Source organism: Motacilla alba, chromosome 3, assembly GCF_015832195.1.
Source record: "Motacilla alba alba isolate MOTALB_02 chromosome 3, Motacilla_alba_V1.0_pri, whole genome shotgun sequence".
Classification (NCBI taxonomy): domain Eukaryota; kingdom Metazoa; phylum Chordata; class Aves; order Passeriformes; family Motacillidae; genus Motacilla; species Motacilla alba.
The window spans coordinates 46,712,164-46,730,435 of record NC_052018.1 but is presented as its reverse complement, the minus strand read 5'-3'; the positions used below and the strand labels follow the sequence as shown (position 1 = coordinate 46,730,435).

Genomic DNA, 18,272 nt, shown 5'->3' with positions numbered 1-18,272 from the left:
TATTCTATGATTTTCCTGCTGTCTCCACTAGCTATGTCACAATCTTGTTCATGTTTTCATAAAGGAAACTGCCACGTTAGCTGGAGTTTGTTCCAGGCTTCTTCTTTACCCCACTGCTTGCCTAGGACAGAGCTTCTCCTGACTTGAATCATGTTGCTCCAAGTGATACAGCCACAACCAGACAGGTCTAGTAGGCCAGATAACCTTGAGCGTAGTCCCACCCCCAGCTAGGAAAGCTTATACAAAACTTCCCTCCTGCCATACACTTAAAGCCACCACAGATATTCCTTAGATAAGCCATTCGCAAAGTGGGAAATGCAGCTCCTAAAGTAGAAGTGAACATCAGCTGCTGCATTTGCTTAGCACAGACACAGCAGGCATTTTGCTCACACTACAGGCAGCAACAGTAGAACCTCTCCCTGGAAAGAAAAGGAGAGTAATTTGCAGCATGCGCTGGGAAGAAATGCAGGAAGTATTGGGATGGAGAAAATGAGCTTCCCACACCATTCCCACAGGGAGTGCAAGCTGCTGCTCTCCAGAACTGAGCATACCAGAGTCAGCTAAAGTTCTTGGAGAATTCAAATGGACTTCTGCACAAACTGGGAAAGCTCTTAATAGACATATCTGTGCATGTTTATTATGAGGAAGTTCTGTGGCCTATCACTTTACAAGGATGAGCAAAGAATTTTCCTGTCCTCTGCATTTAGCACAGGATAAAAGCCCAATGTAATGATGAAGGAGTTAGATGCACCTTCAAAGCTGCACATTATTTCTCAGGAAAAAAATTCCCAGAAAAAAAATTGCAAGGAAGTCATCAGTCTCACCATTGCCAGGCAGATGCAGAACAATTATTTCAATAAAGTATATAAAGGTGTTTAAGTTCCCCTAAATTAAAATGGGTACATGCCAACTAATCCTTCCCTGCTTGTTTTTCCACAGAGATAAGTTGGCTTTCACTCAGAGCCGGGCTGTGAGCTATTTCTTTGATGGCTCTGGCTATGCCTTGGCCAGAAACATTGAGAGAAGGGGAAAATTCAGCCAGGTGACTCGATTTGACATCGAAGTTCGAACACCTACAGACAATGGATTGATCCTGCTGATGATTAATGGGGTGAGTACCAAGTCCTGCTAGTACCCTTCATCCATTGACACCACAAGTTCCCCAGTACCTAGAATATCTTGGAAAATCCAAAATGTTTATGTCCCCACATTTAACCTCTAGGAAGAGGAAATACTTTGTGTTTGTCTGGTGCATGTATACCTTAGGAGGGAACTGGAACTTGCTCTGCAAAGGCCTCAGGAAGCCAAGGCCCTGAGTTGGGCTCTGCTTTTATCCAGAGACAGTCAGGACTTCAAACTGGTCATATCCTTGTGACAATACTTCAAGACGGACTCCAGTTAAGCCCAGCTGTTGTACCTTTATTTAAATGTAAATGCTCAGTCAAAGCTATAGGAAATTTCTGTGAAGTAACTCCCAAAAAGCAGCCACTTTGTGGTAGCTGCCACTTTATAACTGTGCCTCAGGGTGTACTGTAGAGTTAAATATTTAAGTTACTGAAAATAGAAAGCAGTCCAAATAAAAAGGCTTGATCCAAATGTCAGGAGCTTTTCTGAAGTGTGAGAGTGATGCAATCTCTGTAAGAGTTTGAAGACATGAAAATACCTTCTGAAGACAAACATGGATTTTTTTTTTTTTTTTTTTTTTTGGTCATTTCCACATCAAGCTCAGGATTACAACCTAGAAAAGCCACAGAAAACATTTTTATATGCAGATGCAATCCACAGACACTTATGTAGACACCTACATGTTACATTGCTTTAAGCATTTAAAAAAAGAAATCCACTTTTATTAGAAGAGCTACTCTCCAGTGTTTGCCTTTAGAGTAACTTCCAGGGGAGGGTCATGAGAAGCAATTTGCTCTGCAGCATAGCATGCTACCACTAACCTTCATTCTTAGGAGATTTTGACTAAGCAGCTGCTGTTAAAAGTTGCAGAGCACTTACTGCAGAGCACTTATTTTTCTTCAAAGCAGAAGCACCTAGACATTTCTTGGAGATGTGTGCACTTTGTATTTGTCAGTGGAAACTGCAATCAAGTTGTATATCAAGCACTTTTAGAAAGTCTGTGTAAGGTGGTCCATTATTCAATTCTGCAAAGACAGCTCATAAATATTCTTAATGTAATCCTTGTTTCATTTTCAAGTTTATGCTGTTCAGAACAAACTTGAGCTGCAGTTTCATTTAAAGTGCTAGATTAAAACCTACTCTTACTTCTTTAAGTAGTGATGTCTGAAGGTGGACTCATTTATGCCAAAGACAGCAGTTCTTAGCCTGCATAGTGATTTGAGAATTATTGTTCCCATGTTTCCATTAGCCATGAACACTAGGAGAGAAGACAAAACATTGAAAGCATCAACCCAGATGCACATTTGCTGTAAATTTTGTTTCTGTTTCTTTATGTTTAGTTTTGGAACAAGAGTAATTCTAGGGTGCAGAACTTCATTTCAAGCACTCCCTAAAGCTTTTCTAAAGTGCAGCTCCTGTTTATAAAATTTAGGTCACCCAGCCATGGAACAGAAACTGAATCATAAAGTAGGAAGAGTCAGGAATTCTAGAAACCAAATACATAGTAAATACACTCTAGCTATTGCTATCATTGCAGTAAATACATCAGTGCTGATCAGGGCTGTTAAAAGACAAAATCCTGAGTGATTACAGACATTGTGATAGAACCTGCTAATGCAGACACAGCCATTTGAGCACAACATTGCTTTCACCAGTATAATATCTTACATTCAGGGCATGTGGTATTATTTCAACAGTGAATAGGTGTGTTTACATCAGGAATACCTTGCTGGTAAATAATAGTGACGTCACTGTGCTACCAAATACTATTTCTATAAGGAAACAGTTCCAAGTCCTCCAAAAAGTGACACTTATAAAACAATTATATGTGCATGTGCATATATAAATATATATTACAAACATAAAAATATATAAAATGTGTTACAATTTTGCAAATAAAGAATTATTTCCCAGCATGCTTTTCCCAATGTCAATCTTATAAATCTGTTTATTAACTTTTTTTAATTGCTGCCACATAGTCCTTTTCTGACTGCTGTTTTGTTTCACACAGAGCATGTTCTTCAGCCTAGAGATGCACAATGGTTTCTTGTACCTCCGTTATGACTTTGGTTTCAGCAATGGCCCCGTGCTTCTCGAGGACTCCATGAAGAAGGCTAGGATTAATGACGCCAAATTTCATGAGGTACAGATGTGGTTACTATCACACCAACTCTCCCAGAGGCTCAAACAGAAATAATTGCTCCACTGCCCATGAAAGGTGCAAACAGATGAGGGGCAGGCGGTGACATGGTAGAACAGGTGGAAGAACAGAGTGCATGCAAGTCCTACCAGTACCAAGCAGAGGAAAGGGAAGGCTGTCCCTGCCTCCTCATAAGTCAGTGCTTGAGACAGACTGTGTGTATTACTAGCCAAGGACAGGACCATTCACATGGGAGAAAGTTTTATTAATTCCATATGAAATTATATCAAGGACAGTTCTCTATATCAAATATAAAGCTTTCCTCAAGTAAAACCATGTCATTATGTTAACTTGACCACCTTAGTTGTTATGCTTTGCATTACAAGAATTATAGCATTTCCCATTTCATTTGAAGAGAGTTGATTTGGTAGCAACCTTTTATATACACATGCACAGTATTTTAGGGACTTTGGCAGATGTAAAATATCTACTTGTATTTAGTCTCAGGGAATATGCTGTAAGCCAATGTAACTGTGACAGTAGTAAATCCCCCCCATAGAGAGTTGCTTCTCCTGCCTTTTACTTGATGTCAATTCAAATTCTGATTCATGATCAAAACTACAGCTATAGATCTGTTCATGTTTAAGCTAAGAACAATTTAACTTTTTTTGCTTTGACAATGAAATAACTCTTTTTAAAAGCAACTTTTGGATGAATCAAGAAAGCATTCTGAAGTTTGGAGCTTATCTGTTTGCCACAGTGTAGAATTTGATACATTTTCTTTATTCTTAATTGAAATATCCTGAGGGATTCAGTTGTCAGAAAAATAGTGACATCAAAACAAACTTCCTACTAGTAATCATTGTCAGCCTCACCCAATTTACAAACAAATTCTCTGTTAAATGGGAGGAACTTTTCAAACAGAAGGTATAAAGATGCAATCAATTTTGCAAGATCACCATAACAGCTTATAAAAGATGACATTTTTAAGCACATGCTTTTCTTTTCAGATTTCTATTATATATCACAATTCCAAGAAGATGATCTTGGTAGTAGACAGAAGACACATAAAAAGTGTGGACAATGAAAGAACAGCAATGCCATTCACAGACATTTACATTGGAGGAGCACCTGCTGAAATCTTGCACTCCAGGTTGGTTTACAAATGAGATTCAATCAGTATTTTCAATTAATCACCATATGTAAGTTAAGTTGTATGGCCTGTCCTTAAGGGGTAACCATAAAACAATTTCTTTGGCATCAACCTTATATAAAACAATGCGTCAGACACTCTTTTAAATGTCTCAGAACTTTTAAGTACTGGAGACTAGGCTTGATCCAGTACAGTTAACTTCTACTGAAACTGGCCCAGTTTTAGTAAGGGTAACAGAAACAGTCATGTTCTTCAAACAGTCGTGTTCTTCAAAAAGGCATTTTCAAAGAACATGTTAACATATAAAATTGGTATTGCTCCTTGCCCTGCAAAAAGTGACCAAGACCCTCTACCAATCACATTTTCAATCCAAAGATGATCTTTTTCCCACTAAGCATTTCAGTTCTGATGTGTCTCAGGTTCTCTTTGGATCTAAGTCAGCTGGCTCTGTGTAGGCGTGGGAAGAAAAGAAAAGGTCTCATTTTCCTACTGTACCATTTGACAGAAATGCAGTTTAATCTCAGTAGACTGTGTAACTCTCATTTCCTGCCGCAGGAATTGCTGGACCCCAGGGACATGCCGTGAGAGCAGACTAGCTACTTGAAGAAGAGTATGCTCTTCTGATAGGCAGTATTCATTCCCAGGGTCAGACAGCAAGGCCAGAATTTTCAAAAGGGCTCCAGCTACTGTTTCAAGTGTCATAACTGCTAACAGGAATACCCTCCATGTTAAGAAGAAAAAAAAAAAAAAAAGGCAAATGTTGAGCAACAGCTTCTGGGACTTAGTGGTAAATTTCATGAAATTTTATTCTTTATTTTGTTGTCAGAATTAAGTGCTGACTTGAAAAATAACATCTGAGATACAAAGTGCTTAATTTTTAAGCTTTTAAGACAGTGACAAACTTCATGTAAAGAAAAATTATGCATTTCAATCTCCTGTAGTTATTTGAACATGCAGGCAAAGTGGTGGACAAGGAAGAGACAGAGTATAACCTACATGTCTTTTCAAATAGTTCTTTACAAAGTCTTTCATATGGGGCTATTAAGATAGCTAGTAGAGTGGAGAGACAAAATGCTGCAGTAGATTGGAAAGCAGCTGGGAAAGAGAAAATAGGACATAGTAGTAACTTTTCAATTTTCACAGTATAAAAAGTCTACAGCACATGCTCAAAGGATCTCTCTCAGGGCTGATATTCAATACATTAATGATCTAGAAAGAAAGTACAGAAGGATGGTGAAAATTACTTTTGTTAATCAAGGCTAAAGAATACTGAAAAAGCCCAGAAGGACCTAGAAATATAGGCAATTGAGCAGCTCAATGGCAGATGAGATTTGTTCACAAATACAGGATAAAAGATGAATCCCATGAATTATGCCTGCAGTTTTCCGAGCAGATTGTGGTTATTCTGAAAAATACCTGGAAGGTACCCTCAAAGCAGAAAAAATAACATCTCAATTAACAAGCAGTGTCAGATAAAAAAAGACCATAGACTTTGTAAAAATACTATCAATTATAATGTTAAAAATATATACAGAAATTATTAAAGCAGAGATGCAATTTTTTCTCTGATATTATACTCAGCCTTCATTCTTTTGACAAGAGTCTTTTGGCAAAAAGTATGGGCCAAATGTGGTGGCATCATTCTATTTTCATCAGGAGCATAAATTAGTATCCTACTGATGATGCACTACTCTGTCTCTAATGCTGATACTATCTACTACAGATATTTCTGCTACCTCTTTGCAGACAGACTCACATTTAACCAACTTTGCAGGGCAGCAGCAGTATGGGGACTATAGCTCTAGTCTTAGAGCAGTCTAATATTCTTCTAAAGCAGCATAATTTTCACTCTCTTCAAATGCATTTTTCTCTGTCAATTGCCTTTTTTCTCCAAATAAATGAATCTGGAAGTACCACCATACGTTATTTTTCTCCCACCTCACTCACTGCATAAAGCAGAAAGCTAAGGGTAGGTAGTAGCACTGGGAACTTAACTTTTAAATGAATTAAGAAATTAACTCATAAGCCTTTCTTTAAGTGAAAGTCTTTCTTCTATAGCTTGTTTCTAGAACATGTTGTGGCATTTAACAGAAAGGCATATTTGTCACATCCAGCCAGCCCCAGGGTCAATCAGAGTAAAGATTATAGCGGTTAATTGATACCTCACACTTTGGTCCAATCCCCATAAGGATGACAGAAGCCTTACTATTGGTTTTGCCTTCCTGCTGATTTCACTGCGGAGCAAATGAAGCCCCTACAGCGCTCCTTCTCTCATCGTATTTCACACATGTACATGTACATCTGCACTACTTCACCTGATGGTCTGGTTTTGCCATTGCAAAATTAGGCATTTCCAGATCTTGATTCTTCTGCCATGTTCCCAATATCTGCCTTACAATGAGATAACTCACAGCCAACAAGTGCAGGTAGCAGATGTCAACAGTATCACGTCACATGAGGTGAAGAGGGTCCCACTGGTAAGGTACATCTTGCTTAAAGGACAAAGACTGCTTCCAGGCAGCCAGGTCAGCACTCTGGATTTCACACCCACTCCTTCAGTGTATTTGTTCCCTAGTTATCTCCTGGACTGGTACTGAGCAACACCCATGTAATTTCCTTGCCCCTGTCACAGACTCACTGTGATTTTACGCAAATTACTTCTTCATGCACCTTGAGAATTGTGAGGATAAATTCAATTATAATCACCCTGTGCTGTAATGTTGTGGTATCTTGGTAAGGTGTGGAGTTGAAAAACTGAGAGTAATGAGCAAGAGAAGTTGGGATACACGGCTGTGCTGTCTACCTCAAATCTGACTCAAAAAGGATCCTGGAAGCCCACCCACTGCTCTCATTTAAAATTATGTAAACCCACACATCAGCAAGTAGAATTTACTCTTGCTTCCCTGATCTCTGTTAGTATTTTTTCATAAGAAACAGAGACCCATTTGCTTGCAAAGGCAAGAATGGAGCTTGCTAGTAAAAGCAAGACAGAAAACCTAAATCAGAACTTCTCTTCAAAGCTAAAAAAATTTGAGATAAAAATCCATTTATTTTTACCATAAGTAGCTATAAATACATAATATTTACTACAATTGGTGCATCTTGACTTTTCAAAACACAGAATGTTGCTCATTAGTTGTTTTACACAAAGATGCAAGAATTGAGCACTAGTGAGGCAAATGAAGTTCTTCCAGACCTTCTTTAGAACATCTTGGCAACAAAATCCTGTTCAGAAAGGCAGGGGCTATCTAACTGCAGTTTGTTTGGCAATGTTGTTCAACAGCATTAGTTCACATCTGGCTGGAAGTATCGGCTTTAAAGGCTGCATGAAGGGTTTCCAGTTCCAAAAGAAGGATTTCAACTTGTTGGAAGAGCCAGGAACACTGGGAATCAGCTATGGGTGCCCAGAGGATTCCCTGGTAAGCATAACACCATTTGTGACATACCAGCAAATTTTGACAATGGATATAGCTGGGAGCTTGAGTTTTACTCCAAACAATGGAAAGACAGTCTTCCACCAAGGAACTGCCCGTGTACTCATTGACTGGCAGAGGTGGAGGGTTTGTGTGAGTCTGTTAAGTCTGCTGACATAATACCCAATTTTCACTCTGAACTATAGCACAAGGTGTTTCACTTAAAATTCTTCTCATACGTGAAAACTCAATCTGAAATAAATTATGTACTGTATTCTGAATGGAAATATTCCAATGTAACTCATTTTTTTCTTAAAGATACGAGGAGAATCATCCTTACATGCATCCCAATACAGATGTGTGAAATGGAAAAGACAGCAAAAAATTCAGCCTTCAAATGAGTTCTCCCTTCAAGCGAGATCAGCTCTTCCTCTGTGACACACACACTCACTGCACCACCATTAGCTCTGAGAAAATTGCCATTTAGCTTCTGGTCCTTTCTTTCATTCACCATTTGTCCATTACAGTACAAGGCTAGCAAATCCAAATAGTATTTGGGGTCCTCATCCTGTGGCCATGTCTATCACAAGCCAAGCTGCAAACCTGTGAAGAGGAAGGATTGCTTGTAGAACTCATCACACAACCTCACCCTCTGTCAACATGGAAGCTCTCTGCAATTTGTCCTGCCTTGGACCTAGTTTTGCTCCTGAGACTCAGAGGGTTATAGACCATCATGTCCAACACCCTCCACCCTACCCCAGTAACCAGCACAGCACACAAAGTAATATGTCACGTGTTGGATCTCTGACTAAGTGCCACACAGCTCAAACAGGGGTATGAGCACCTCCGCCTCTACTTGTCATGCTCTTTAACAACAGCAGACTTAGGATGGGGCCAAGATCCCAGGAAGCTGGGAATAATTTGACTTAGTCTAAAATTGCAACACTTTCTCAAGATTTTCCCATGATGGGAGAGAATGCCTATATAAATTAGGGTAAGATATGCAGGGGAAAAAGTGGTTTTTAGAAGTGAACTGGCTGCAACTGTTCAGAAAAAAAAAAAAAGCCCCATTATTTGTATTATTGGAATGTGTTCTGAGCTGTACTTGTAATTTTGTTTTATTTAATACACAGATGTCCCGCAATGCATATTTCAATGGTGAGAGCTTCATTGCATCAAGCCAAAAAGTGTCCCTCTTTACTGAGTTTGAAGGAGGCTTTAATTTCCGGACATTGCAGCCCAGTGGGCTGTTGTTTTACTATTCTGAAGGAGTAAGTATCTAATTTTTTTACTGTTTGTTTTATTTTACCTTTTCATTTTTTTTTCCCAGGAGAATACTAGGGGAATAATACAATTTCTCACTTTATGGTTTCATGAAAGAGAAAGCAGTCTGCAATACAAAAGCATTCACTGGTGACCTCATTTTTACAGTTTGCATTTGATCTAGAGATGAAAACTAGTAATGCTTCGACTTTATTTTGATGCTGAGAAGAGAACTGGATCATATGCCTAGAACTAATAGGAACTCGTGCTCGCTGAAGTCCCTAGGGCAGAAATGCACAGAGCATCTTGCTGTGCTCAGCAGCACTGCAATCCCTATTTGGACCTGCAGGTGCTACCAAAGTACAAATAATATTAAGGACTTGACTTTTGCCATCCAGACAATCACCGAGAAGCAAAGTTTGTTTGAATTAGTGGCACGGCATTTTGAGCACTGCTGAGCTGACAGAAATCAGTCACAAAGCTGCCTGTATTCCCAGATGGCACTCAGACCTCCATGTGTGACTGGGAAAAGATGCACTTGAGAAGGGCTTCTTGCAGCTATGGGAAGCCGGGCTGCTCTAAATACCCCCTCAGAAGCGTGACCCGGGCAGAAACATGGACTAGCGCTCACAAAATGTTGTGTGAGACAAAGCGATCCCAAGATGCTGCAGGCTCAGACTGACATCTGCAGCGAGCATGAGCTCAGATGACAGAACATTTGCAACCACCCCCAAATGTCTGTTCTGCTATGCTTGCAGAATATCATCAGCAGTGCAGCACAGGAGGCTGCGTGACACCGAAAACCGCTTCTAAACTTTGCCGTGTTGCAGCCCGGAGTATTACCTTAAATTGAAATCAGTAACCGTGTCAGTTCCCCGCACCGTTTGCATAAATGAGGCCTCGCACACACCGCTTCAGGTTTTTAACTCAGCAGCTCTAATCCTATGAGGTGCCAAGTGCCCTACTTAACAAACAGAAGTTCAGCTATTTAGCACTCGGCAGAATGAGGCAGAATGATTCCTACCAGCGCACAGTGGCAGCGCTTGCTCTAATGGAACTGAGAGTATTCTGCTAGTGGCACAGTGATCCCGAACGCCTGACCCAGATAGCGCATCTTAGCTCTGAGATAATTTTGAGTGATTGAACGAGTCCGATCAGAGGGAATTAGAAAAAGAAACAAGTCTTTTTCTTATGACAGCAGGAATCTCGCTGTAACAGCTGCTCAATACAATACCAGAAACACAAATTAAATGTAAACATCATCCATTTGTGCTACATGGAAGGAGCTCATGTGACAAATACATGAGGTATATCAGCAGCAGAATTCCCAGAATTCAGGCTTTAAAACTGGCAAGAATATAAATTCTAATGATGTCATCTCTTGTTTTGCTTCTCAGAGTATATATTTTTGCAAATTAAGCACAAATGAGGAACACAGACATAAGAAAAATAAATACAACAGGAAAATTCACAGAACTGTTAATTTTTCTGTGTAATACTTGCTTATGAAAATGCTTTTGTCTGTATTTTAGGCAGATGTATTATCCATCTCTATGGAGAGAGGTGCTGTGGTTTTAAATGCAAGTGGAACCAAAATTCAGTCACCAGACCGAAATTACAATGACGGAAAAACCCATTTCATCATTACTTCTGTCACCCCAGAAAGGTACAGCTGTACAGCATCTTTTATTCTCTACCTTTAGAATATAAATATTTCCTGTAAAGCACATTATGATTTAACACTCACTTTTAAAGTGGTACTTGAGTGGGGCTTTTTCTAAGTGACTGATTTTAAAATGTGATTGAAAACTGACCAGCTTGGGCCTGAGCTCAAGATGATGGGAATTTTTATTAAAATGAAAATAGATTTTCTGAAAGCTTAGTCCTTTTTTGTTCTCAGGTAAGAAAACAGTTTGATAACATTTAAGGCTAGCATGAGATTAATTTTTTAACAGGATTGATTCTTCTAATTTGTTAAAACAGTTCAGTTTACCCTAAAGTAATTGAGGCATCTTCACATAAAGCATTCACCTGGGATGTGCACAGTGAAACATGTTAAAAATATTTTTAGCACTGGCAGCCACAAATGTGACTAAATACCACAGTAGAGAGTAAGTCTCTCTCTGTGCTCCTTGAAAGTCTTGAGAGCTTTGGTTTACTGGTATGTTTTACTATTGGTTTTATGTTTAATTTTTTTAGAAGGCCACATAATCAAAACAACTTTCTTTAAGAATCTTACCTATGAGATACAAGCATTCTTACTTTCCTAATGGAAGTGAAGGTTTGTACCTATGACTTCTGGCATCCAAGAATCACAGTTTGAAAAGCTGAAGGTGTGAAAAGGTGCCTTGGAATAACTTTGGGGATTGTCATTTTTCCCTGAGTTTGCAAAACAAAATCAATGTCTGATGCTTTAGTATACTCAGTTTCTTTATAAAGCCAGAGAATCATTCCTGACTTCTGCAACAATTAGTGGGTTGTAAAATCAAATTAGGTAAAAAGCATTGTAAAAGCTCAAACACCAATGCACTGTGATGAAAGAGAAGGAAAAAGGGATAGGGCCATAAACAATTAGCATGTGCTTGGATCTTATTTTACCCATGGGTGGCTCCATCCCTTCATCAGCAATCCCCTAGTTTGTCTTTCTTCACTGTACAATTTTGGACTTCACAATTCACTGCAGGGTAATATTAAATCCATGGGCCTGTGTACACAGTTTTGCCAATGCACTGCTATTTGTTGCACAGCTGAAATCAAGGTCCTCTCATGCCTTTGAGCAGTACCACTGAATGATGTATGCACTGAGTGGAGCAATTTGGGTGCATGTACTGTGCTCTCTGACCACTGGCACTGACGTTTCCAAAACTAGCCTGCAAAATGGATGCTTTGCCTTTGCAGGTATGAGCTTACTATTGATGACAAGAAACAGAGCAAGAAGAATCCAGCAAAGGACAGAGCAGGGAAAAGCCCAGACAGCATCAAGAAGTTTTATTTTGGTGGCTCTCCCCTCAGAACACAGCAAGCCAACTTCACTGGCTGCATAAGCAATGCCTACTTCACTAGGTGAGTAACATCCTCCCAAACACATTAACAGGCAATCACTGCCCTGCCTGACAGCCTGAATAGTAGCTCATGAGAAGTGATTTATTGTCACAATAAAAATTCTTCTCTCATTTTGTGAGGCTAGACAGCATGTGTGAATAAGATTCTTACCTTATTTGCCGTGGAATCTGTTGGCACAGATCTGCTAGGTTAAGATATTGTTAAGGTGGGAATAACTTGATGAAATAAGCTTTCAGTACTGCACCTGCTAATGCTGCTGGTGCAATGAATAATTTGCATAGCTGAATTTACATTTATATTATGTAGATCTCAGGTCTGCCTTTGAAACAAAATTGTATTAAAGCATCTTGCAGAAGCTGGGAAGGTTAGGACTTTGGTCATGTAAAAATGATCAGAATGTGTTGATCTTAATTGCTTTATGAAATGTTCTTATATAGATTTTAAAGTTAAATTTGATGCTCCAGATTGACACTCTCTGTTTATGCTAGCATGTATACAATAGGCAGATGTAGTATAGGTTGTCCTCATTACCCATACATTGACTGATCAATCTGTACTTTCATCCGTGATCCAAGAATGAACCATTCAAATATAATTTAAACCCATTCAAATATAATTGAAACTATAAATGTAAAATTCTGAGATTTTTATGCTGACAATTCTAACACAGAACAAAAGCTGTTCTTGTTATCTCCTCTTTGAAACATAGGTTGGATCAAGAGGTTGAAGTGGAAGATTTCCAGAAGTACTCTGAGAAAGTTCAGGCATCTTTGTATGGATGCCCTGTTGAATCTCCTCCTGTTGCTCTGCTCCATAAGAAAGGAAAAAACTCATCAAAAGCCAAAGGAAACCGTAATAAAAAGGTCTGCTACAAATTGCTCCAGTACCACTCTAGAGTTTTCCAAATTCTCCAAATTATGGATCTACAATGCATAAAGACAATGTCAAATATATGAACAGGATCCTGTTCCTTTATATATTCCATCACTGGAAATGATTGCCCTGACACGATCTATCTGGCCTACACTTGCATCATTCTCTTTTGCTAGAATTATAAAATAAAATAATACCTAACTTCTTCAAAACAGTACTTCAGAAACAAGCCTTTCTGATTTCTTCTGTATTCTAAAGGCAAAAAGCTTGCTTCTGTTCTCATCTGCTTCTGTATGGCTCTCTACTGGGTACAATTAGCACACATTAATATAAATGGGGAAAAACCTTCCTCCAGCATGCAGAATTTTTAGTCTAAGCATATCTCATGTCTATAATATAGCTGATATCACCAAAAGCAGAGAGAAAAATATTTAATTAGGAAAACGGCAAAAAAAAATTGTAATTATGTTAGCTGCACAAGTATTTTGTTAATCCCATGTTCTGTCCTAAATAGCATTTACAGTAGATCTGTTCAAGGAAAATTTGACTCAGAAATAACCCTGGTATTTATGTAGGGAAACGATATATTACTAGATCATATATAAATGATACTGTTGTTTTATTATGTCCAATCTTAGCTAAAAAATCTGGTTAATAGTTCTTTTTTTATGAAGGTGGGAAGAGATAAAGACAAGATTTCACAGCCTTCATCTGGCCTCAAAAAACTGCATCAAGTGAATTTGCAAAGAGAGCCTCAGTGCCACTTGCCCATGAATCCCAAGGCAACTGAACATGCCTATCAATTTGGAGGAACAGCAAACAGCCGGCAAGAATTTGATCACATACCAAAGGATTTCAGTCAAAGGTAAAGTGATGTTAGAAATAAAAATTAAATATGCGGGGGAGGAGAAAGATGTATTTCAATTGGTTTTTTTTTTAAAGACAGACATTTCTGCTGTTACCCGGGCTTTGTTCCTTTATATCTTAGGCTAAATTTTGTGTTGAGCCTGTTGTTATGTTATATTAAAAGGTGCTTCAGTTGAGGAAGAGAAAAACATAGATTGTGTTTCCAGTTACATTCCTCTTGTGGAATCTTCATCTGCATTGTATATTAACAAAATGTGTCTCCTTGCCTATTTGTGTGAAGCTTTTGAGGATGTTAGTTCTATACAAGCAATGCAATGTAATCAGTCTCTTTACACAAGAAGTAAAGGCATTAAAGCCAAAAGGAAGCAGCAACATGCTGAGTGGACCTTGTCAGTAGTTTAATCTTCCCAGTGCAGTAAGACATAAAGCTATGAAAACCTGGTCCAATTCAAGCCATAATGGAAATCTAAGTAATAATGAGTTCAGATACTGTTGAAATTTAACATCCATGCTCCCACAAAATATGTCATGCAATATTCAATATCCAATAAGGATTTTGGTTTAATACTTTCCATTAAAGACTATAAATTCAACAGCACAGCACTTCCTGGAAGCATACCAGACCACTAACTCAAAAAAAGAGTGTTCTTTCCTGATTTAAATTAGAAAGTCATTATGTTCATTTTAATTTAGTGCATTTAAAATAGGGCAGTTCTGATGGCACCCATATGAAGGAAAACCCAAACTCTAATATCTTCCATCCCACCTTCATTCCTAAAACACATATTTATTTGCCAAATGTTATTAAAACTTCATTTTTGTAATGTTCCTTTTTAAAAAGTAATGAGTTGTGTCATTTTAAAACAACTGATACTGGCAAGGGACTGAGCGTCTGTGGAATGTACGCACACATGCCATTGGGAATGTATAGATCCTTGAGACAATATGAAGAATGGAAACTAGGTTAGACCAGACATCAGAAGAAGGAGGAATCAATTCTGGCACTGTCCTACACCAATACAGCTTTGCCATGTTTTAGACCATAAATAATAATAGCAATCACTCAAGAAATTTTCACTGTGACAGTGTCAAACAAACAACGGTATGACTTCCTATGCTGTCTTGGACTTTACAAGGAACTACAAGGAAAGGAAAGCTTCCATCAAGTCTGGAATAACATTAAACATCAGGCCTCTATGCCATCACACTTAAAAATTCGCCCAACCTTTCTGTTTAGCATAAAAGGAAATATACTGTCAGATTTTGGTGGTCTGCATTCAACTCATTCACTCTACAGATTTTAATTTTTGAAACCAAGTGGCTTGCCAGGCAGCTTCTTCTCCTACTTTGACTTCTTCTCAAAAAACCAGCACAGAATATTTCTCAGAAAAACCACTTCCAGAAAGCAGATGAATATCTTTTTGATATTCATGAAAGGAATGAAAGGAAAATCTCAGTCTTCCTCTGCCTGATGTTTGATTTAAATCAAAAGTATCTGCTTTAACGTTAATATTGTGTTTTTATGTGCCAGAGCCCAGTTCTCTATCAGTCTTAAAACTCACTCATCTCATGGAATGATTTGCTATGTTTCGGATCAAAAAGAGACCAACTTCATGGCCCTTTTTGTTGCTCATGGCCGACTCGTTTTTATGTTTAATGCTGGTCACCAGAAGATAAGGATTAAGAGCCAAGAGAAATACAATGATGGTCTGTGGCACAATGTAAGTAAAAGAAAGCAATCATTATGGCACATGCTGTCAAGGCTACAGTAAAGACACTGCTCATGTGATAGCTCAGGGAGTTTTCATTCATGTATTCATAAACATGCCTATATGTTGAGAAACTTCCATAAATATTTTTAGATCTTCCATGCAGCATTTTATTAAGTCATTAACTAGGGACAGGAGAGTGAGTCAGTTATAAAAATTCAGCAATTCCCAACACTAACAGCTGAACAGAAATGAAGGAAACAAGCAGAGCAGTGAGGCAAATAAGAGTTAAATGAGTTATTAAAGGAAAGACTAGAATAATTTTGTTCAGCAAATGTCTTTGAAGTGCCTAAGAAAGGAGCACAGCTGTCTTAGGCTACCTCAGTAAGCTATGAAAATAAAAAGACAATTTTAGGAGTCAGGGTGAATTTCCCTCTGTAGGTATCTCTCTCTCCTCATTAACTACAGAGGAAGTCTGCAGCTACTAAACTACTGACTTGGGCATTAACGTGTTTAAAGCAGGTTGGATGAATCCATGCCATAATGAATGATGGCTGAAAATGCTAACAGTGATAGGTAGATCTCAGTCGACCTTATGACACCTTAATTACCTCTACCTTGTACACCAATATGTAAAAAAGGCAGAAGTTTTACTACCTAGCCTTCATATGAATGTGAAAAATGAGGGTTGTCCAACATGGAATATTGGCAGTTAGCAAAACAGGCTTGTAGACTGTTGCTCATGGACTTTTCTTCTCAAATGTCGCATTTTCTTCCACTGCACAGCAGTGATCCCTTAACAGATGAAAGTAATCTTCCACATTTTTTTTCTTCCCTTCCTAGGTGATATTTATTAGAGGCAAAAATATTGGTCGCTTGATAATCGATGGTCTCCGAGTACTAGAAGAATCTTTTGAGGGGAATGCAAATAGCTGGCAAGTCACTGAACCACTCTATATTGGAGGTGTAGCTCCCGGAAAAGCTGTAAAAAACATCCAGGTAAAGCAGACCTCTATGTACAGACCCCATACCTCTGTGTAAAGTTAACACAAAAGCTGACTGCTGGGATGAGATCAGACAAAATCTTAAGATCTTGACCCTCATCCTGCTAAGGAGCAGACAGCTCTGTTCATGTATAGAGCAAAGCTTCCACAGGGCTGGGGTGGTGGTAGCTGCATAAGGCTTCCACAGCCTTGCAGCAGCAGCTGGGAAACCAATAGTCCATGAGGAACAGAAAAAACCTAGTGACATCCAAAAGTAGATGAGACAAATAATGTTAGGCAAGATGAATTTCACCCTGAGGTCTGAGATACAGAATGAGTTTTGGAAACATTTTGATGTTCTCCTAGTACCTCTGTTTTAAGACAATACCTAGAGGCCAGGATTCTGTTCTACAGCTTGGTACTGAAGTATACGGAAAGTAATGTTAAACCAAAAATGAACATAACATTCTCTTTCAAGGTAATCCTTAGTGTTATGTGCCTAACAAGACTGATAAACTACTCTGAAAAAGTAGACTCCTGTCTTGCCTTGAGGCTTTGAGGTATATGTATAGCACTGCTTTGCCCTAATTGTGTTTTGTTTCTCACAGTTCAGTAAGGACTGAGAAACAACACAAGCTGGAATCACCTTGAAGTCATCAAAAAGACATGAGAGGCTATGAGAATCATTTTTCCTGCTTCCTTTCTCTGGAAATTGTTTTTTAGTTCAAAATTGATGCACCAGATAATCACAGCCGTATAGCTTATAAACAAGTAAAAATAAGGACAGAAGAATCTATTTCCTTCCACAAGCAGTTTATTTACTAATCAAGGCTTTTTTCACTCCTCAGATTAACTCTGTCTACAGCTTTAGTGGTTGTCTCAGCAACTTACAGCTCAATGGAAGATCACTTACTTCAGCTTCACAGACATTTAGTGTAACACCTTGCTTTGAAGGCCCATCAGAAGCAGGAACATACTTTTCATCAGAAGGAGGATATGTCGTCCTTGGTAATATACTCCTGACCAAACGTATCCCAAAATAGGATTGTGGTATACACTGTGCTTCAGAATGGCATTTTTTACTAAAGAATGTGGTAATTTCCAAGGCTGTGAGCTGTAAGGATTACCAGAAACAGCTCACTATTGTGCTAAGCAGATGATATTGGCAGGTCACAATGCCACTGTGAAACTTAACACGTTAAATACACACATCTGTATGTATGTATGTGTTTCAAATAATAAGAATCATTTTAATAAGGGAATAATTTTAATGAAGGAACAGAACATAATATGTTAAAAATTAGCATAGAAGTCAACGTGGCCAAGACCAAGTAAACCATCAAATGGTCATCCCTTATTTTTCTAATTACTAAAACAACATGCTATTAAAAAATCCTGCAGAAAGGCTTTTGGCATGTCTTGATACAGAACAACATGACAGAACATATCTTTTCTGTCATTTAGGCCTGCTGTGTTCCAGGAAGAGTTTTAGGAGGGTGTTTCAGTCACATAGGCTCTGATTTGAACAAGAATGGAAACTGCAAAACCCTACTCACAGGCAGCACCAAGAAGAATCAGACAAGTGTTTCTAATTTGCTCTCTAGCCTGTCACCAGTTTGAAAAGGGAGTTTCTCCTACTGAATCATCAAAGTTCTAGTGAACTCCCACTCACTCAATAATGAC

General features: G+C 38.6%; 1 protein-coding gene across 1 annotated transcript in view; it reads left to right on the top strand.

The window, feature by feature from the left end:
* The window catches only part of LAMA4 (laminin subunit alpha 4), a 99,381-nt gene that overhangs the window by 72,526 nt on the left and 8,583 nt on the right, over window positions 1–18,272 (top strand). The window contains exons 23-34 of the mRNA XM_038131716.1: window positions 940–1,111; window positions 3,137–3,268; window positions 4,276–4,418; window positions 7,702–7,837; window positions 8,965–9,102; window positions 10,627–10,760; window positions 11,993–12,157; window positions 12,867–13,020; window positions 13,705–13,895; window positions 15,429–15,618; window positions 16,450–16,605; window positions 17,438–17,597. Coding sequence (XP_037987644.1) covers window positions 940–1,111; window positions 3,137–3,268; window positions 4,276–4,418; window positions 7,702–7,837; window positions 8,965–9,102; window positions 10,627–10,760; window positions 11,993–12,157; window positions 12,867–13,020; window positions 13,705–13,895; window positions 15,429–15,618; window positions 16,450–16,605; window positions 17,438–17,597 — 1,871 coding nt within the window. The remainder of the gene's footprint in view (window positions 1–939; window positions 1,112–3,136; window positions 3,269–4,275; window positions 4,419–7,701; window positions 7,838–8,964; window positions 9,103–10,626; window positions 10,761–11,992; window positions 12,158–12,866; window positions 13,021–13,704; window positions 13,896–15,428; window positions 15,619–16,449; window positions 16,606–17,437; window positions 17,598–18,272) is intronic.